General features: G+C 42.4%; 1 protein-coding gene across 5 annotated transcripts in view; it reads right to left on the reverse strand.

Moving 5' to 3' along the window:
* robo1 (roundabout, axon guidance receptor, homolog 1 (Drosophila)) overlaps window positions 1-22,557 on the reverse strand; it is a 222,724-nt gene that overhangs the window by 26,634 nt on the left and 173,533 nt on the right. For 4 of the 5 annotated variants that reach the window (XM_013914663.1, XM_005748130.1, XM_013914661.1 and 1 more), the window contains 8 exons: window positions 15,396-15,553; window positions 10,926-11,046; window positions 9,148-9,286; window positions 8,865-8,992; window positions 4,844-4,852; window positions 3,769-3,893; window positions 3,417-3,588; window positions 1,601-1,806 (listed from right to left, as the gene is read on the reverse strand). In XM_013914663.1, coding sequence (XP_013770117.1) covers window positions 1,601-1,806; window positions 3,417-3,588; window positions 3,769-3,893; window positions 4,844-4,852; window positions 8,865-8,992; window positions 9,148-9,286; window positions 10,926-11,046; window positions 15,396-15,553 — 1,058 coding nt within the window. The remainder of the gene's footprint in view (window positions 1-1,600; window positions 1,807-3,416; window positions 3,589-3,768; window positions 3,894-4,843; window positions 4,853-8,864; window positions 8,993-9,147; window positions 9,287-10,925; window positions 11,047-15,395; window positions 15,554-22,557) is intronic. The other variant, XM_013914662.1, reaches the window with a different exon arrangement.

The following is a 22,557-nucleotide window of genomic DNA, read 5'->3' on the forward strand; positions in this document are numbered from 1 at the left end:
CATCTCCTTTTGAGCAGAAACTGGGGGAAAGCAGCTGGAAAGGCCAAAAGTGGCGGAGCATTCCTAGTCAAATGGAAAAGATTTTCACAGGATCATACACTAATTGGAGACCTTTTCTCCCTTTGCCATCCACCTGAATGCCAAACATGAAAGTGACTGCTCTGTGCAACACATGTGGTATATGTTTAAACCTTGATTCATGATTCATGTGCTTGTAGATGTACTGTAACTTTGCCAGACAAAGACAAGGTTCACTTGCATTTTGGAAAATGTGAACCATTGTGCAGCAAATGGGTAATTTAGTATATTTGTGGAACTGGGCATAACTGGAAAAGGGCTTATTTGTCTTTCTTTCTGACTAGTTTGTTTTGAATAAAAATAAAATTTTAATAAAATTCTATTAATGTATTAGATTCAGGGGAAAGAGTTCTTTCAGTTAAAATGCAGCAGTTTAAGAAAAACTGAAGAAACACATGTTCTCTTTAAAAAATAAAGTCAAAATTCCAGACATCTGGATCTGGATCCAACCAAAAACAAATCAGAATTTCTTGGCTTGTAGCCTGAATTTCCTCCTAATTTAACTGAGATTTGTTGACAAGTTTCTAAGATGCTAATAAGCCAAACATGAAACATAATGGCACAGATTACAAAAAGGTACATTTTTAAAACTGTCTGTTCTGTCAGCTGGAGTCTATGCCTCTGCTTGATACTAATGACTCTGTTACGGTTTGTTAGTGATTGATGCTATTCTGACACTACTGTGCTTATGTTTAGACAGTAAAACAGAAAAAAATGAAAAAGATAAATGTTTGAATCATGAAGTATAAGGACATCCTGTCAACAGACCTCTGTTTCCCCCCACCCAAATAAGAATAAATTCATTAAAACAGTAACACCTGCAAAACAATCTGAATAAAATATATCACCCCAAACATCAAAAACATCTTCATTAAAATATTGTCTGGTATAAATGACAAGTGCCTGCAGAGTTTACTCTTCTACAGCAGGGGAAGGGTTCAAATGCATCTCCTTTCCTGCCTGGCGGCCCAGTCGCACTGCAATCTTGTCACCACAAGACGTGCCGGCATTCATCAGAACGCCGCAAAATGACGTGACCTCTGACCCTGTGACGCCTCCATCTGGAAGACACGTCGTTACCCCCTCCTTGTCTCTACCTAGAAGTGTGTTCAGCATCACACAGCTTGCCATGACACATAGACGTGTGCGCGCACACACACACACACATGCAGCACACAGCGCCTGCTGACTGACAAGAACTACAGACTGTTCAACTTCACAGACTCCATTTCAGATCTGCGGCAACTGACTGACAGCCTGCTGAGGGTTGGCTGCTGGCAGGCAACACATGCTTTATTTACCAACCAGCAGGGGTTTGCCAAGCACATTATGCATGTGATATGGGCAACCTTGAAGTCTATTTTAAATTGATTGAAATCATGTATTATATATAGTGTATATAAATACATGGCAATTTAGCAGATTTTGAGTGAAATTATGAACAGCAGTGGGTACTACGCTGTCCTTTAACTTTGCTTGACACTAAAAACAGACTTTTTTTAAACGTGTCCAGGTGTCTCACCTTTGCATAGCGTATCTGCAGTGCACCTGTGTCCAGTTGCTTGACCCTGGAGTCATGTGTGGACACTAAGACGCCGTCCTTCCTCCACAGGATGGTGGGTGTAGGGTTACCAGATGTCACACAGTTAAGAACAACCGTGCCATCCACAGCCACCGTCTGATTGGTTGGGCCTTGGCGGATGACTGGTGGCGGGCGGTCTGACACAACTGTGGAAGCAGGAAGGAAAATGGGCAATTATGTGGATGGCGCTAATCTGTGAAGGTTTCATGTGGTGTAGCGGGGAAAGAAAAGACACGGGATTCAGTCAGTTATATCCAGCTTGTGGGAGTAAACACACAAAAGGTATAGAACGGTGAGAATTGGGTAAACAACCTTGTAACAATGAAAGAATGGGAAAACTGCAATGGTAGCAGGAGAGGAATTAAATTCAATTTTAAGAACTGGAAGCAATTTTCTAATCATTCAACAGCAGGAGTCCAACTTAGCCAAATAAAAACAGTGTAATTAAAATGAAAGCGGCTCAGATACTTCAGTCCTCTCGCTGCAGATCCACCAGACGACTAGCAGTATACATAAAAACGCTTGCAGCCAACAATTCCCTGGCCCATCCCCCTGCCATAAAACACCAAACAGGGAAAAAAGGCTTAAAAAAAAAAAAACATCTAGCCAGAACAGACAAAGGTATTAGCATGAGGATGTTTAAACTCCTCCCTGTCTCACAGCCTGTGAACCCCGGGTGTTCAACACAAATCAAACAAAGACAGAGTAAAAGCGTGTGTTTGACAGAAAAAGGATGTAATGCACAAAAACAGCGGAAGACTTTAAATAATTTCTGCCGTTTGCGATTCATCATATTCCTACTATAGGTTTTCTGCCTCCCCCAGATTATCATTATTATTCATAGCTCTATTGATGACCACTGCTGTCAGACCCACTGATTTACTAGCAAGTTGCATTCAGTGAGAAGAACTCAAATTAATATCTAACACAGTGTAAAAGCAACACATAATGATATATGTATGTGTGCGTAGATCTTCAGAACCATGCTGTGGTGTAATCTGTGGGCTGCTTTGTCTTTGCTTTTGTGCCGGGGATGGTGCAATTACTAAAACACTGTCAGCATGACCTGTAATTACCAAATCTGCCTGCGGAGAAGTAGTGGCCTCAGAGCGGCCTGCTCACTTTAATAACTGTTATTATTATCCAGAGAGCACGACAGAATGAGAGAGAGAGGAGGACGTAGATTTGGAGCACGCCATTGTAGGTCTTAAATGAAGAAGGACATTTGTTAAATGAAGGGATGAATCTAGGTGTGTCATAGACAAACTAATAGCTGCCCAGATTACTGTGGGAATGGTGGAAGTGAAGCCAAGGTTAGTCCACCAGGCTTGTCAGGGATTGGCTAGAAGGGTAATTAGAGGACCCAATCCAGACCTCACCACATGGCTACAGTCTTCCAACAGTAGACAGCAGCAAGCCAGCCATGGAATACTGAAGGAGACTTTAGCCAGTGTGAAGCCAGCGAAGCCAAGTACTGCGCCACGGTCTGGGTGCACAGGCACCAGAGAGTCTCTACCTCTGACAGGAACACAACGAACTGGCCAGACCAGACCTCACAAACCTCACTTTGGATATTAATATGCTCTGAAGCAAAGCCACAGCATTACATTTGAACAGCATTATACCAATAAACCAAAGATTATCTGAAATTCCGAAGTATTATCCGACATATTCCTCTAAATGTCCTCCTAGTGTTCCTAATTCTCTCTCAGGCTTTGTTATATGCAAAAAGGGTGTTTAAAAAAAGTTTGCCTACCATCTGTGACCTCTAGCAGAGCCTTGGTGATCACACTGCCAGCAATGTTGAGGGCCTGGCAGCTGTAGTATCCCCCATCTGAGCGCACAGCATCAGTGATGGTCAGATCCCCAGTCTGAGACACTGAAAACCGACTGGAGGGTTGAGGAGGTTGATAGGAGAACAGCAGGTTCTAGAATGGATGAAAAAGGATTACATGTGGTCACCATTTTAGTATTTCCTTGAGCAAATCAACTGGACAGATGGAAGATTTCATTCTAAAATGATAGCCAATCATGTGAAATAAGCTTACAAATAGTTATTTACAAAGCTTTTTGAGATGAAAACTTTTACTGCAGTTTATTTTATTTACCTGACTGCCTTCCCGCTGCCAGAAAATGGCCGGTTGTGGGTTTCCAGTGGCCTCACACTGGAAGGTGACAGTTCTTCCAACTCCAACCACCTGGTTCTTCGGTCTTACCACAAATGCTGGCGGTACTGGAGGACAGCCATGAAAATGGTTAGCCAATGAATAGACAAACACACTACTGCCTATTACATTTATCACAGTATTATAGTTACAAGAGGGTCTGAGTTCTATGAATAGAAGACAAAGGAAATGTAAGCGCAGGCCAATGTGCTTGTATTTAATCTGTTATTGCATCCGGCTCATTTTCAAAACTTTACATGATGTGTGCACAGCAGATCAAACAGTATGCTGATCAAATGCAAAAATGCAAGCATATTATTGTTGTAATGAATAGAAAAAACAAGGCTCACTCCTGTGCCCCTCATTTGCATGGGCAAGGGCATGGACCATTAAAATTTACATGGAAATGGGGAATAAATTTAAGCCATCTGTCCATGCTGACACCCTCCAGTAGTGCAGACCTCAACCACAATGCCATATCCATGCATGTTAATGACAAAGTCCATCTCAGACAAAGTGTGGTGACACAGACCAATGTCACATGGTGACACTAGTCTCAGTCTGTGAGGACAAATAACCTGTATGTAGAGGTCGAGAGGCAGCCCAGTTTACGCTTTTAATATCAAAAGTGCTGTGGATATGCCCTCAAATGATACAACTCTGCACACATTTTCATATTTTTTACACAGTGGCTGTATAATACATAAGAAAAGCAATCTGAAAACTGTCACTTGAAATACAGAAATAATTTGTCCATGAATAAGATGGGGTTTGGTAATGCATAAAAGGGGAAAATAATAGAATGAAATGGTGCAGCTTTACCTTGGAGGCCCAAGCTGAGTGTACTTTTTTTTTTTTTTACCCATTAATGTCCTTTTGCCACTGTTGCCCGTGACAACTGAAACATGAGTGCTGATTGGATGGTGGAGAGGTGATGTGAGGAGAATGGAGGGGGGTTGTGACAGCTTCCTGTCTCTGTCAGAGCGGTGAATAGGTGACGGGTGACATTTCAACTTACCAGACACAACTAAAAAGGAAACAAAAACACAACAACAACCCAAAGGTGAATAAATAAATATTAAACAGCATGACACAAAGAGGAGAGACAAGGAAAACAATGTGATGTCCACATGTACAAATAATCATGCCATCATCAGTAAAACATGTCATATTTCATACTTCACTCAAACCCTAGGGACCACACGATAACATGCAAAGAATAATTCCTGTGAATGAGTCAGAAAGGCATTGAAATGCATCTGATTCAATGTGATTTTAATTTGGGAAGGTGTTCAAGGACAGGAAAAATGGCAGACTAAGTGAAATAAAAAGGCACAGCGATATGAAGCACACAGAGCAGATGTTTTATGCTCAGCAACATCAAGCTTTGTTTATCCTTTTTCCTCTTGTTCCAGGTGTTGTGTGAAGGTGAACATCCCTACACCCTTAATGAGGTTTAGAGCACCCTTAGGAATGGCTACACCAGTCTCTTAAATGTAGCCTTGCAAATGTACCCCGGGACTATAAAAACACAAGGTGAATGTTAACTGTCACTCTCCGGTCATAAATCTCCCCCAGCCAATCACTCACCTTATCTAATCTGTCTGCTTCAACGGCTCCCTCGGAAACATAAACGCTGTCAGTCAGAGTAATGACCAACCTCTTCCTCCTCCCCCTGCCTATCGCTGGCCTTTAAAATGCAAATAGCACGCACATCAAACAAACCTAGAAGACGCTCAGCACTATCCATGTGCGAGATGCTCCAGGAACACACAGTCATGTGAACATACACAACACCCCCTTCGCCTTGCAACGCTTCCACACACCCATTCATGTGTGTCTAAGCCTTTAATTAGGTAACCCTACCTCTCCCATGCTACTGTGATCACAATTGTGGACCTGGTGGGAGAGGAGATCTTTAAACCTGACCTGGCTACTTTGTTGTGAGCTTTCTTCTAGCTCACAGAGCAGAGGTTAGTCTATCGATAAGCTGATCAGAGCAGCCGAGGAAAACCCACCGAGCACTGTGGCATCCAGCCCAATAGGAGGCAGACTATGTACCGAAGACCACAGCAGAGATATTTATAGGGGTTTGATCGAGGCTGCTGTTCAGTGGGCCTGTCATCAACACAAGACTCAGGCTGCATGCAGAGGATTTGGCCTGATTAATAGCAGCTCCCACTGGGAGATGTACATCATACTTTATTCTGTCCCTCGCTGAGATTTTGTATTCTGTACATGAGCCGAAGTGGAGATCTCACAACAACAGGCAAATATTTATTATCACAGGTTTTGGTATTTATTATAACTCGAACTGCACACACAAAGCCGGCGGGAAAGTTCCTCTCATTCACTCTGTTTTGGCACCAGTTCCAAGTCTCCTTCCAGACCCTTTACATGGGTTATTAGCAGCGCTGCTCTAGGGACCACCATTGCATTCATGACCTTTCTGCACATAAATCATGGCTAAGGACAAACTTAACCAGCTAAGAAATAATAACACATCGACTTTTTTAAAATTCTGTGCACTACAATGTGAAACAATGTTTAAATTCCATACTGCATAAACATTGTCCCCATGCCCACTGTAGTGTGTTTTTTTTTCTAATTCTTAAACCTTATAGATTTTGTATTTTCATAACTTAATGAATAGCTGAACAAACTATCTCAGGACTACATTCTCAAGTGGCTTAGATTAGCTATTTTACAATCAATGTATAAATAGAGCTGGTGACTTGGCCAATTCTGTGTTTCTTCCATCAATCAAATGAATATTTCACTTGACATATTTATAAGACCAGAGGAGCTGTAGCAGACTGACAAACACATGTGTAAGACAATAATTCACTGATTAAGTTAGTAATGAGAGCAGAGCGCATTGAAAGAAAAATAGCCCCAGGCGCCACTTTCACAATGTCGTCATTGTTCGCTGACAATCCCACCACAGAAAGCGTGAAAATCTCCCCGTCCATACAGAACAGCATTCTTCTCAGAAACTGTCCCGCTCTATAATAGATTCGCTTTGAAGGCCAGTATCTTTAATACTGCGTGTCTCGTTATAGTTCTAATATTTTTTTTGCTCAATCAGCTGCAATGATAAAGACATTTCATAATGACATTGTAGGAAATGACTTCTACATTGAACCGTTTTTTTAAATCCAGTTTTAATTAAACTGGTTTTATCTTACATTTACACATGACCACACAATTAGAAGAAAAACTTCGATTCAAAGAATATTTATATTCATTTCATTTCAGCCTTATATGCCCCTTTACTTTTCAGGCTTAGCAATATTGCCCTACTTTGAGTTTTGATTCAGGGCAACAGCAATGCCCACTGAACCCACAGGCTAAACGACTGCCCCCCATAATGCTGTTGTCTTCAGTACTATAGCGGCATCTTACTACCTATACATCATTTACTCTACTTTGGCCTGCTCAGACCTACAATTACCCAGCTTTTCTTTCCATTCCTGTGCCCACATCTGTAATTAGAAGCATGTCATTTCCGGGCATGGGACTGTGGCCTGCTAGTCTTTAATTAGCTGGACTACTCAGTGGCCACAACCTCGATGGCCTCCTCGTGTCCTGGTCTGAATAAAAGTCATGAAATTCAAGGATAAATGGAAATGATTCTAAGAACTTGGGTTTAGGCATCAGCCATCGTTGGATTTAACCATAGCATTAGCTCAAGGAGTCATATGATTTAAATTACATGCTATTCACCTGGTGTTACACTTGGAGAGAAAAAATTGGTTTCTAACTCTGTGGAGGTGGTTTTTCTTTGTAGTTTAAGTGTTTTTTTTTTGTACCTTTCTAACTCTTATAATATGTGGGCAAACAGTAATGTATTAAAAGAGGGTCAGGGCTTTGCTTCTCTCCTTCTCCACACAGCAGGGAACTGGCCCGAGGTTAAGACATTTAATTTCCACTCAGGACAGGAGAGGTTTTAGAATTTCAAATATGACCCTTGCTCAGGAGAACAGCTTATTGAACTGGTGCATCAATGCTGTTCCCTTTCATTAACTAAGCTTTCATCAGGGAGAGAGAAAGAATGAAAAAAGGCAATAAGAGAAGTAGATTTATTGACGGGTTTATTGGCAGGTGTGCCTAATCTTGCTCCTCAAACCAATCTAAAGATCGCTGTCTTGTGGAGAAAAGCAAGAAATAATTGCAAAGGGTAGCCATGTGAGGATGAAGTATCTTTTTTTAAACATGTGGGGGTTGGCAGAGGAATAGAATTGCCTTGTCTCCTTAAATCTCGGCTGTGCAGACTGCTGGTAGTGACATTAATATGACTGACCTCACTGGAGAATTCTTTCTCCCCCTCTATCCTCTTCACCACAATTGCCCCCAGCCCCAAATCCCAACCTGTTCTGCATCATTGGTGAGGCACCTCCATGACCAACATACTCACTGCCCTTCCATCCAACACCACTAAGCTCCCCCCTCCTTCCCACCCGTCTTGTCTCACCCGACTCTCAGCATTCCCCCTTAGTTTGCCGTTAAATGGTCTCTGTGTTCCTCTGATTCTCAGGAGGGTTTGGGGGGGTGATCCCAGCCCCCAATTCCTCTGAATGGTTTCTTTCTGAATGTTCATACTCTGTGACCAGCTGCTTTATATTCCAACTGTGTTAATAAGACATCCAGTTGAGACGGCTACTGGAGGCACTGAGATATTCCATATTTTCACAAATACGATTGTACATCTTAAAATGTGAAGGAAGACAGGCCTCCGGAGTAATGCCACTTGTATAGGGCAAATGAAATCGATTACAGCCGAGCTCCCATGTGCTCTCTACAGCTGTTATGGATTTTTGCGTTTTGTTTTATTAGAAATCAATCAGCTAATTGAGAGAGAATAGCTGAAAGTGATGACCATGTGGCGCTAAAGCTGAAGACCATTATTGCACCGTAGCTGGGCTAAACTGCATTTAAATCAGGCAGCACAATAACCCAAAATGGAAATGAATTCAGAATAGCTGTCCAAGGGGCCATGAATAACATATTTGTAGGACTACAGGAGTATTTTGTCTTACCGTGGACAGTGAGCGTAGCTGATGCCTCCGCCTTGCCCACCATATTCTCTGCCACACATGTGTAGGAGCCCACATCAGCAGAGACCAGACGACGGATCTTCAGGGTGTGGTCCTCGCGAATTTCATACCTAGATTAAAACAGGTACTCATATATCACATGTTGTCAAAGACACAAAAACAGTTGTAGACAAAGACAAAAGCGAGGGTGGATCAAACAAAGACAGGGAGTGTGTGACTTAGGCAGGTATTGTGGGATGAAAGGGGACCAGTTGATGAGTCAGACCTTCCTTTCGGCAGATCACCATCATCTTTCCTCCAGCGGACAGTGGGAACTGGATCGCCACGGGCCTCACACCTGAACTCTACGCTTTGGTCCACTAACACCACCTGGCTACTCGGGCGACGGACAAAGCTGGGACGCTCTGCAGAGATGAAAAAGAGCACGTAAATGAACACACAGCAGTCCTTCAATCATGTTTTTTTTAATAGAGCTGAAGCTTTGATTCCATAAAAAAAACATAAAAAAATCTCAGATCCGTCCAAAAAAAACAACAAAAAAAAAAAACTAAAAATAAATCACAGTGGAGAAAGTTTAAAAACAAAAAAAGAAAAGAAAAGGCAAAAACAGTCGTTTTGTATTTATTTAAACCAAGGTGTCAGTGTTCATGCTAATATAATCTCTCATTATTATTCAGTTTCTAGTACGTGTCAGTTCAGTAAATGAGTTTTCTGATTTGCCTTCCTCTGCTGTTCACCATTTTCTCTCTTTTTAGTGCAACTTCCCTTTACTTTGCCCTACTTTACCAGATAAGCGCCACCACAAAGATTCAATGTAAGCTCATTGAATCTTTGTGGTGGCGCTTATCTGGTAAAGTAGGGCAAAGTAAAGGGAAGTTGACTTGACTTTTGAAAGTCAAATTGCTTGGGAAATCAATTTAGAGCACCTACATGTGCCCAAATATTGATGTTTGGTGCTAGAGTATTTTTATTTGTAAATCCATCATGGATCCAAGCTATAGCAATATTTGAATCCCACCCCAACAAAGATAGACACCTATAAGACAAAATCCAGTATACTATAGAAGCCAGATGGTATATACCACTCTCGGTCCGACTCTCTCTGCTCAACAAGTCACAAAAGTAAAAAAAAATAAATTATATTAGTAATTTATAATATTGAAAAATAAGAAATTCATATCTCTTTGTCTTAACACAATCCATCAGATGGGACATGGTGAATGGACTGGTTCTTATATAGTGCTCTTCTACTCGAGCAGGCAATGCACTTTTTATATAGGTCTCATTCAGCTTCTATCTAACATTCACATACACACCCGATTAATGCATTTGAGTAACTCTGGGTTCATTATCCTGCCCAAGGATACTTTGGCAAACAGACTGGAACATCCAGGGATGAAACCACCAACATTCCAATTAGTAGATGACCTGCTGTACCTCCTGAACCACAGCCACATACCATGGTTAGTTGTTGTTGTTGTTTTTTTAAAAATTTATTTAGAAAGAGGGGCAATACATATTAATGAACATTTAAACAAATGTAAGTTGTAAGGACAACTAAGAACTTAAATGAAGAATTTCTTGATTATGACACTCAGAAAAGTAGAAGGAGTAGCCCTTATGTATTCTGAGTTTATTTCACTGTAATTTTCTTAGCTTGACAAAAGGTTTCTGGGGAAAGGAAATAAAGGAAGTGAAGAAGATGATGCTAAAAATCAGGAGTCTGGACATGTTCTGTGCTTAGGCCAGAGGGAGTCAGGGTCAGAGGTCAGTGACGGTGAAACAAGATGCAGCTGGTTTGCAGGGAAGCTGCAGAGAACAGCCTGAGATTCATAATGAAGTGTGAGATTGGAGGTAATCTCACACTTCATCTGATAAAGGTCAGTGACACCATTTAGTAACCTGGGAGGGAGACGATCATAGCTTAACATCTGGACCTTTGTTTTTATTCTGCAGGCCAAAAAAAAGAAAAGTGTGTGGCTGTTGCATGTTTTGGGGGTAGCATTAGAAGCAGAAAAATAGACAACAATCTGAGTTACATACCAAGCACTGTAAGTTCAGCTATTTCGCTTTCACGTTCTCCAACCATATTTGTGCCGACGCACACATACTTCCCAGCATCGCTTTTCCGGGCATTTGTAATCATTAATTTCCCTCCACGTATCTGTGAAAGCAGAAGAGAAGGTGATAGGCTTTGTATGGAGAGAAAAATGGCAATATTAGTCTGAGAGACACTTGGGACTTGTTGTTGACACACAGAAAACAGCAAAGCCCAAACATTAGGAAACATTTCCTGATTGCACTCAAGAATTCCAGCGAGCATTTATGCACCAAAAGCCCATTACAACACCGTGATAAAATGCACTCACAAACATATAATGGCTTGATGGGAAAGAGGCTTTTCACTGGGTTTTTGCTTTGAGCTTACGGAGACACAGTCCAACCGGATGACTTTAGTCTTTAGTTGTTTTATGCCGTTTGCAGTCATATTGAACTTGACTCTAAGCCACTATCAGCTGACCTGTTTCTCGCCAAGCTAAAGAATACTTTTCAAATCCAGCAGAACCACAGCTCACTGAGGTAACACCTGAGGCATTTTTTTAATTATTTTTTATGTACGTTCATTCAAGCACACATGACATACATACACGTATACACACCCACACACAGAGGAGAAAATGTGTGTTTGTCCAGGTGAATGTCATGTCTGTTATTTCCCAGGGCTTTGATTACAGGCCAGAGGAGATGCTTTGTTCTCAGGCAGTCGGAAAAGCAGTCCTGGTCCCAGCACAGGCCCCTCAGCCCTTCTCTCTGCTGACAACCGTGCCAGTCAGCAGAGATGCACACAATAGCACGGTGCACGGTGATCTCTGTGCCCTGATAAAGCTTAAGGTTTTAAATGCACACATCAGCCTGCAAGACCAGGACCACACTCTGCAAGCATGTAATGGATAGCTTCATTAGGGAACACCTGACAGAGAACTTGACACACAATATTGCAACAATCTGCTTCAGCCATGACCACCGTGTTAAGCCCAGTTACACATGTAGTCACATGCGTGCTAGGGCATCTCATCTATACCTCAAACAGCGTGTTTTCATCTGTTTTTGTAAAGTAGTTGCAATAAGTTTAACTTTCTTGAAGGACAACTTTGGACAGCAGACACATTCTTCTGGTTCTGCGGCATTCCTCGGCCCTTCACCCCTGATTAATATTCATGGTAAAGCAGGAGGCAGAGGGACTTGAAGAGGCTTGGAAGCCTGGCTTATTTAGGGCACCCTGTGGTGCTGGAGGGGTTTGAAGTATCATTATGTTACTGTTTGTTTGAGGAAAGGCTTAACAGCTAAAACACTGTGACACTCACAAAGGCCCAAGGTCAGGGCAGACCATGCAGCAGAGAAAGAGGGGGTGTACTGTTGGTTCCACAGGGCTTTGACATGAGGAACCACTTAAGGCCCCTGTTCCCTCTATCCATATCCTTACCTCTGTGAGTCTGTGGCAGTTTCCCATTCTCTGCAGGCATATTTGGAGTGCCAGAGCAGCAGGGACTCTGAGAGCTGGCTAAAGTAAATGAATGTAGCAGCGGCCCTCTTTTTTTTTCCTGCATGCATATCCTCTCAACACAACACAGTGCAGCACACTGGCTGCTGAAAGCCCCAACAATCTGACCATTATCCCTGCAGTAGAGGGAGATGGCACTATCCTGTTGCCTTTTGTCTCATGTCATTTGGCAATGCTGATAATGCAAAAGCCCCCCATTCAGCACCAACTCTGTTGGTATTCACACAGCAGTTCATTTTCCAGGCCGATAATTAGCCACAACTACAGCACAAAACGAGAAGGACAATGTGCTGCATTTTGGCCATTTATGATGCTGCCGGCAGACTCTCTCTCTAACGAGACAATGGTCTAGGCTTAAATACTGGCATTTTCTCTTTTTCTATTTAGTTGTCCCTCCCTTATTGTTCCTGGAAGACCATTTAGACAGAGTTGAGAGGGATGTGGCCAGCTGCTGCTAGTGGCACAGCAGCAGGGTAACTTACTTTTTATGGCTGTGGGAAACCTTTTGCATGAAGTCATGAATATATGTGAAATGGCGCACAAAGTAGGGACGTATACAATATCAGGCAGGTGGTTTTAATGCCGTGCTGGATCCATGTGTGTCACGGCACGCAGTGTGCAGTAGGTGTTTACGTATAGCTGGCTAAAATAGATAGCACAGAAGAATTCCGTGCGCTCTCTCTTCCTTTCTGGAGTTAATTCCCTCCTTTTTAAGCTATATCCAGTAAATCCAAGCCATCCCAAACCCAGTATAAAGTGCAGTGCAGAGAGAAAATCCCCACTGCAGGTGGTTTGGGACCTTGCTCTGATCAACAGTGATCACCAAGGAGACTGCACGTTTAAGCATGCTGCATGGTGGGAGAAGTGGATTGAAACAAACATAACAATGCAGACTAGATGGGGTGGGGTTTGACGAGCTCAGCTGTTCATTACATTAAAAAGACCTCTGCTTCTCCCTCTATGGTCATTCATTGCAACCAAATTTACTATACCATAAACAAGCTTGCCGTATGATTTTTCTATTTCTAATACAACTCGATCTGTTAACATCTGTCACCACAGTTGATTACACATATTCCGATTGCCATTCGTGACGTCTGGCGCTACTTTTAAAATGGTCATTTGGGAACACTCAATCTGTACGGTTTTGTACTTGACAGGAAGTTTACAGTGAGCAACACCAGCTGGTCCAGACTGTTTTTAGTTCCTCAGAGGGCCCAACATTGCTCCAAGCTACAAGGACACAACTGAGTCATCAAGCAGCAGCATTGAAAACGTTTACTCAGAGAATTTCATCCAACAGCGGACAAAAGTCATAGCTTCCACTATTCTGGCTGTAAAATCAGTATTATTGCAGAAACAGGAACAGTTTATCCGTGTTGTTCTTAAATAGGCACAAACATGATTAGGTGGAAGAACGTGTGTGTGAGGCATGCATGACACGGAGATGAAACAGGACTGTTTTATCTTCAAAGTATGAGGTAGTCCAGTAGATAATAACCAAAACTGAAAGGGTAAAGGATGACAGAGATTAACATTCCTTTTATTTTACAGAAGATCAAATGCTGAACATGAATAGTTTTGATGTCAGTTTAAGGAGAGAACACTATCTGTGATGCAACAGCGGGCAAAGATAGCTGCTGTGCATACAATGGCCAGATATGCACTATTTGAATGAGCAAATACTACACTAAATTCCTCCAGTCAACAAGGTCCACTGTGTAGTGAAATATTCGTGCTCCTCAGTGACAACTGACTAAACTCAGAGACAGATATGATTTAATTCTCTTTAAACCAGATTATGCGCTTGTTTCTTTCAATTATGCTGTGCAGCGTCCAGATTTCCTGAATGTGCGGCTTAGGAAAAAAAAACTGAGAAAGAACAGCTACACTGTTAAAGAGCTTGGGACTCAATATATCCAACCTCAACTCACCCTCGCTGTGCAAAACTGTGTTCAGTCATGAACAGCTCTCTGCTAAAGATAGCCAGCAGCGATAAATCACAATTCTGACCTGCCCAGAAAGTTTTATTTTATTGTGCACAAGTAGCCCAGGCTGGTTTTTCAGCGACAGACTGCAGGCATACTGAGTGGAACATCTTTATTAGTAGCTTATATTTATTATCTGGGCAAGATTAGATTTTCCACGACTGTACAGTGAAGTTCAGCACTTTGTCAGCACTTGGGGGGCCAAATTCTTTGATTGCCTAAAAATTGTACAATGTGCAGCCAGAATCTTAATATCCATCTAGTCAGATTGTTAAAATGTGATCCAGGCGCACTACTAACTACTGCCTACTCACTGCCTGCTTATGTTAGCCAACTGCTGAGTTTGACTTACTTCTAGCGAGCGCAGTATAATTAAACCCAAGTAAAAATCTCCTGCTCAAGAACAATTACTACAGACACAAACTTGTGTTTGCTACAAAGTGTTTAAGCTAGGGATAATCAAGAAACATCTTCAGTAAGCAAGCATGTAGAGCTGACTAATACTTTTGTGCTGGCCTGGGTGCTATTTTAATTAAACTGAATAATTGGTGGTTCGGTTGTAAATGCAGATAGTTGTTGTTTTGATTCTGCAGTCAGTCCTGCTGCTGCTGAGTGCAACTTTCTTCGATTCCAGTCAGCTCATTTCTCCCCTCCTGATCTACACTTCTCCTGGTTGATTTCACCAGTAGGCCATCCCTAATCAATGCAATGCTGCCAACTAATGGAGCAAGACTAATTCCATACCTCAGTTATTAAGTGCAGAAGGCATCAAGATTGGGTATTTTGGGTTTGGGAATTGCTATTTGTGAATAATGAGCCGAACAAATCAATCTTTCAACAAACGCTGAGGTGGTGGTAATGACTTGACCTAGAGTACTAGGTCATTCTCTCTCATAGATTTAAACAGACATATACAAAGCAGTCTCTAAGCTTCAGCACATGTCAGCGATAACAGTTACTTACAGTGATTCTCTCATCTCTGTCATCAATATTCACTCCATCTTTTTTCCATGATATGGTGGGTTCAGGATGTCCACGAGGAGGTTGACACTCCAGGACTGCCGGCTCCCCCGCAGCCACAATCACATCTGCAGGATTTTGTCTGAAGTCGTCACGTAGAACTACGAGAAAACACACAAAAAAGGGAAACATTTAATGAAATGCTAAAATGTTTCCCTCTGGGGATGGTATGAAAAAGAAAGAACGAAAGAAGCACGCTATTGAGGTGTTTTGTTTTTTTTTTAAAAAACAACAACAACAAAAAAACAACACTTTAAGTCAAGTTGTCTTAACACACAAAACTGGCTCCGCATCAAATGACAAAATGTTGAACATATCTCGCTTCTGATTTACTCCATGCAGAGGATCATTGTGTACTAAAGAGTGTGTCTGTTATTGCATCTTCATCTCTCCTTGACCTTTCATATTTAGATATTCTGAATTCATGCACCCATTCTATTTTAACATGCTTGAAAGCCTGCCGTAGATCACTGCCACTCCTGTCTTTTTGATTTCCCCTGCTGGAGTGCTTTAAAATAGATGACACAGCCATGGATTTTGATTTTTTTTGGATACACGAGTTCCACTGTTTGTCATTTAATTCTTTCTTGTGGAGAGTAATTTGATAACGAATAGATGTGGAGGTTTTAAAATATGAACTGAGTAGTTCTGTATACGTGGCTGCACCTAAAAATCATTAGTCTTTGCCTCCCTGCCTAATCAGACTAGTAGATTAATATCATTAATAAGTGGACGTCGCAACAAAGTAGATCAATGCAAATCCACTTTCTGAGAGGCAGACAAACTTCATATCAATGAGCTCATAATGCGCAGTGTTAAAGATAAACTGGAGGTTTATTGAGCGGAGAGAAGGTTATGAAAAAGCAACAAGCTCCTTTTGGCAGACAGTGTGTGCCAGTAATCATGTTTCCAGCTCCAATGCATATATACATATAAAATATATAAAAACAGTGTCTGTATCCTGAAATTCAGGCCACACACAGAGTAGGGAAGATCAAGGCACTGTGTGCGTGTGCATTGCTATCTGTAGGTAAAACCTGAAAATTATGTGCAAGTTGTTCTGTCTGCATTTTAAAGATAAAAGTTGCACTTTAGCTATCTTTTTGTCTCAGGCTCCTTAGCTTGCTCTCAAGTCACCGAAGGACCCCTCACCTACTGACAGCCTACAAATTCCTGACTAAACCCTTTAAGCACTTAATTGGTCATTGGCAAGCCCAGATACTGCTCTCTGTTTCTTGTAACACTGAGTATTCAGTCCATTAAAAGGAACTTTGTTTTAGAGGAAGATGGCCTGTAATGGCTTCCACAGTCCTGTTGCCTAATCACACCCACGCCTCCCCAGAAGCATCTAAATTCCAAAGCATGCGGCAGCATTTATCAGAAACAAAGCAAAAGGATCCACTGGATATTTTGTGAGTTATTTGCCATTGCACCATCAAGAGAAGGCATGGGTCCGCAGATCTATACACACTGTGCTGTATACAGTTGAAAGGCAATTACGTGTGTAACTCCCTAAATTTTCAGCCTCTCACTCTAATTCATCTCACACTCAGCAGTGCAGCTGTGTGCCGAGTTCATGCTGTATGGTTAATAGCAGATCGAGTCATTCAGGAATGTAAACACCAAACATCCGATCCATTAGAGCACCAGCTCCATCTGAAGAAACTGTCTCTGTTTGTATCAGCAAATCCAGCTTGTCCTTAAGAGGATTATTGTAAAAGTCAACCTAATGTACCAAGGTATAAATATGCTGCATCAGTTGGAGACAGTGATTGATACTGATCAAGAATCTGTACATTGAAGATATGAGGGAAATCATATTTTTCCTTTGAGGTAAATACAGTCTTTCAGTGCCAGGGAGTGTGAGTTCAGTTAACTGGGACCTTAATTGCACACCGTCTTCTCTCACTGTGTCTCTACTTTCCCTGCTGAGCTCACTGTATCTCTTTTAGCTAATATTCACAGGCATCTGTCCCTCTGGAAAATAAAGAATGATATGCTCGGAGGAAAAGAGGGAAAAACGATGCTATATTGACTTGTTGGAGGCCCGAGGGAGAGCTGGCATCATTCAGTGTTTACACCAACAGTGCAGTGATCCCCCCCCTTCAACGGCACTCACTCCCCCACCTCACGGCCTTTCTCCACCTCCAAACCAACACCTCTTTGTTATAAACACAGCTGAGTGCAGCACAGCAGACAACGCTGAACATCTGCGTAGTGGAAAACAAAATCCTCTGGGATTGAGGAGGAGTGAGCAAGAGGCAGCCAGACAGTCTGTGAGATCGACAGACAGACCAAAATCTGGATGGGGTACAAAGCCCCAACTCTATCCCCAGAAGCCCCATCAGATCTGGATCTGGGGCTGTGGCAGAATCATTTTGCCTGCCCCCTCCAACTCATGTAAATAAAAGATCCAGTATTGCTCCTTCCTGTATTCACATATATCCCTGCTCGCCCCTTACAGCTCCTGTTTTGGGACCCAGAATTCTGGTGGGGGGAAGTGATGCAAGGCGCTCACACTACGTGCTGTCCTGTAAGTGTGTGCGGTGCAGTCTGTATCTGTGTTTGGGATAATGAGCCTACTCTACCATTCTGTCTCTCTAGTGAGCCTGCAGCTGTCCCCTTGCAGATAATATTTCCTGGGCTATTAACAGAGGGGCCAAACTCGGTGTGTGTGTGAGAGAGAGAGAGAGAGGAGTGTATGCGTGTACAGAGAGATTTTCAGTTTGTAGCTTAATATGTGGAAATGAGCCAAAGTCACAGGTCCCAGCATGAAGACGCCTCTTTGTCCGTCCTGGATTTGCACAAATATGCTGATGATGGGATGGAACAGAGTGGATATCCGGACCTGGACAGATATCAATACGCTTTGTCAAGGTAAAGGGATGCATTCTGCCCTGCATTTCCTCTTTTCAGGAGTGGAAGAACAAAACATGTTTTACCTCACCTGGCTGACATGGCTTGCTGCAAGACAAATTGCTGACTATGCATAAAAAAGGGGGAAAAAAATCATTCATCAAAGCAGAGTCTTAGCTTGTAGTGGCAAACATCTGTTGGGCTATATTGTACTGTATAATAAAGCTGTCTCCAGGTCCACAGTAGCAAATTGGAGCTGTGTTGAAGCTAATGCAATTAGCTGCCATCATTTCTTGCATTCAAACCCTCCTTTAAAGGTCAGCTGAGATGGCTGCTCTCAGTTCTGAAAACTAACAGGTTCATCACCCCCATAAGCTATCCCCTGTCCACCCACACAAATGCGTGCACACACACACACATACACGCTCATTCACACACATAAACACACACTCTTTTCCTCAGGAAATTGAAAACAGATGTTTAAATGTCAAATTAAAATGAGATTCCCGTGCTGCCCTCCAACATTAATGAAAATGAAGACTTAATGCCACACACCAGTCTGGGTGGGAAGATCAGATGAGCTTTGTTCTGAGGAAATTAAACCAAGTAAAACAAGCTCTTCACAAATCTTTAGAGGGATACAAAAAACAGACCCACCAGGGAATTAAAGGTTTATCAGAAGGCACCCGCACTCAATCCCACAGAGACACACAGCACAGCGTGGGTCTCGCCTTTGGCTTTGGCTTTTTCCTCAAAACAGAATGGACATGGCTATCTCCACAACGGAAGCAGCGGGAATGACAGGAGAGGAGAAAGTGAATTAATGAGAGGAAGAAGAAAAGTAGAAACAAAAGGAAGAAGAGACTCTGCTCGATGTATAATGCAGGACCGCTTCCTTTTTATCCATCCTGGTTCCCTCAAGGTAGTTCAAGTTCACAAGCGGCAACATTGTCGGGCTATCGGGGGCCAAATATCATCAAATACTACCTGAGGATATTAGACAGAGATGAATGTGCAGCGCAGCGAACACCAAGAAAAATATCAAATGGCTAAGCAGCCCCAGATGTTCCTGGTTATAGGTGACTGCTTAAATCCTCAGCTGTAGCAGAAATGCATTGGGGTTTTTTTTTTATTTTGCACTGCAGGAGTATTTACTATTAAAGTGTCTCTATGATTCAACATGATTGAGATGTTAAAGTCTTTGTACACGCAAAATATGTACAGAAGAAAAGTTTAAAAAAATGGAAATATTGAATAATAGTTTACAAAGAAAGAAAACATCCACTAAATCTCTCCTTTTCTGGTCAAATAACGGATTTATGTGCATTAAACTAAAGCTTACAGTGGATGAGCTCCCCTCCAGTCCATTTCTACTGACTATTCAACATAAATCCTCTGCCCCATCATGAGTGTTGTTTACGCCATAAGCACAAACCTGGCCTAATCACAGTGTGGGGCTCTGTTGTATGCTTCCGTACTGATGCTCTTCACCTTGCCTCCAGCACTGTCCTGCGATACAGACAGTGCTCATTCGCTCACTCAATGCATCTCCAACTTTGTCTTTAAATTTCTCTCCCCCCTCTCAGCATTTGACCCCCTTATCTTACCTCTCTTTCGGCTCACACACATTGAGCGGCTTATATCAAAGACAGGCTTATAGCAATGGTGTGTTAACCCATGGCACTCCACTGCAAAGGCTGTTGCAGGTGGATAATTTGCCAGAGGCGTGCATACTATGCGTCTCTGCTTGCACTGTATAAATCTGTTTTTTTGCTGGTGGGTGTGAAGATATAACAGGACTCCTGGTGCACTCTGGAGAATCACTGCCTCCCGCCTCCTTCTTGTTTCTTTGCTCCCCTCTGACCCCACCACCAGAGAGTAGAGACTGGACACAGCAGACGCGCCTCTCTTTCTGGATCTGACTGGCGTTCTTCTGCTCTGAGCTTATTTCCTCTTGCCCACTGTGCAGAAAGTCTTATCCGTCTGTCCAACAGCAGGCAGATAATGCTGTCTAGGACAGATGATTGCAGATACAAACTTCCAACTCATGAATATATATCCAAATACAGAGATAAAAACTGACAAACAGGGCAGCTGAAAAAAAAAGAGCTGACATCATCGTGAAGCCATCACAGATTTTCCACTTGTAAATGTTTTGTTCTTTAAAGAATTGATTCATAGCTTTCGCATTTATATTTAAAGTCTGGGTTTATAAATCACATAGAAACCAATCAAAGCTCCCCAGACAACCGTGACATTCAGGATGAGGTCACATCTGCAGAGTCACGTCAGTAAAAATGCTTGACAGCCTATGTGCATGGTTGACCGTAAGATATCTCATGCACACCCGTAAATATGTCAACAAGAGCAGAAGGACTATTACCCCACTGGCCTTTAGGGTTTGCACCTGCACGCCCCGAACATCATGAGGTCATCCTACAGAATGTGATGTCATGTCACGGAGCAGAGACAGGATGTCCCGATTACTCCTACAAACAGAACTAGCTTGAACAATAAAGTATGGGAGTCCTTTTGTAAACAAAGAAAACTCAGGCACAGCCCTCAACATGTATTCACAGCTTGTCTTACTTGTCCTTGGTATCAAGATACAAAGGAGGAATCACTGCGGTTTAACATTACTGGAAGATTTCTCAACAACTGGTTTGTTGAGGGTGACACACAGACACAAATACAAACCAAGCCATGTAGGGAAATATGCCAGCTTAGCCGATGTGTTTGCGCGTGTTGGATAAAGGCATTTTTATTACACTAGGCCAAGTGATTTCAGTAACTGACACTGGCAGGCAGGGCAGATGGCTTTGCGAACCCTTAGGTGACACACCAGAGGGCTTGTCCGAGCTTGCTCTGGCCCAGCGAAGCTGCCAATGCAGAGGGTTCAATCTCGGCACCTCACCCTCTACACACTTTAACACGCACATGTAGGCCTCATGTGCAGCAGTATCCAACAGTAATTATGTCCGTACATAAAGAACACAAACATGTGCTCACACACAGGCGCGCACACATGCACCACATAAAGGAAATTCTGCCCCACAGCCACACAGACAGAGAGGCCATTGAGTGCCTGTGTTTGTTTAAATGGTCATAAGTCTTCTCGTCAGGCTTGGAGAGCGAGATGGCGTTTGGCGAACATGGCAAAAGGCACAGAGGGCAGCGGGGAAGCAGGTTTATGTGAGTGACTGAGTGAGTGAGTGACTTGGCACCTCATAGTTCAATAAACAGTGCCTGTTTGATTGGAGTGCTGGGTGAGCACGAGTTGGACTAAAATAAAGAGTGTTTCAAGTGCCGGGGCAGCAAAGCCAGGAATGTCAGAGGAAAAAAAAAAGAAAAGAAAACTCGAGAACAACTCTTTCGGTCCAAAAAAGTTGTGAAAAGGGAAAAAAAAAATACAAATCCAATAAAATCCAGATAAGAACACCCACTGCCACAATGCAAGCTGTGCAATAAACATCTGTGTAGGATTATCGCATTTTCATTTAATGACTGAAAAACATTGACAAGCTCCTTGTGGATTTGTGAGCTGACAGATCACTCACTGTCTACATATGAAAGTAATCAAGGCTGTTTGGATTCTCAGGGAGAGCCTGTTACCTGTTGTGGAAACTGCATCAGATATTGTGGGTATTAAATGCACTCAAATCAGTATCAGTACTGGTCAAGCTTAAAAAAATCCAAAACGCTTTTCCAAAGCATTATGCTGCTTCTAGTGGAATTCATACTTTTTCCACTCTTGCTGGTTTAGAAGTTTCACTATGCACTAAAACAATAATGAGGGAGAAAGATGGGAGAAACAAGTAAATGAATACACTTTATGAGCAGTGATTTACCTTCACTTTTGACAATAGATCACTTAATTACCACTACAGCAATTCTGTGCACACCTAACTGGTGGGTTCGGGATTTGTCCAGCCTCACTGGACTGTGCTCTACTTTTAAATGTACGTCATCTGAGTAAAACTTCTACTTTGTATTCATAATGGTGTCTATAGGTGGAGCTTTGCATCCAGAGGAAGACGAGGAACTGAGAGCTGGTGTAACTTAACTCTCACCACTCACTGTATAGCCCCGAGCCTGCAGCTCTCTGCACACAGATAAAAAAAAGAACAGGTGTAACACTATCGTCCACACAAGCAGGTACACCTGTACTGTGTGCTCGCTCATTCTTTGGCTCTTTCTCCCTCTCAAACACAACAGAGAGACATATTGCAGCCCTGCTTGTCATTTCTCC

Source organism: Pundamilia nyererei, unplaced genomic scaffold (genome assembly GCF_000239375.1).
Source record: "Pundamilia nyererei isolate P.nyererei 1_Seehausen unplaced genomic scaffold, PunNye1.0 scaffold00214, whole genome shotgun sequence".
Taxonomy (NCBI): domain Eukaryota; kingdom Metazoa; phylum Chordata; class Actinopteri; order Cichliformes; family Cichlidae; genus Pundamilia; species Pundamilia nyererei.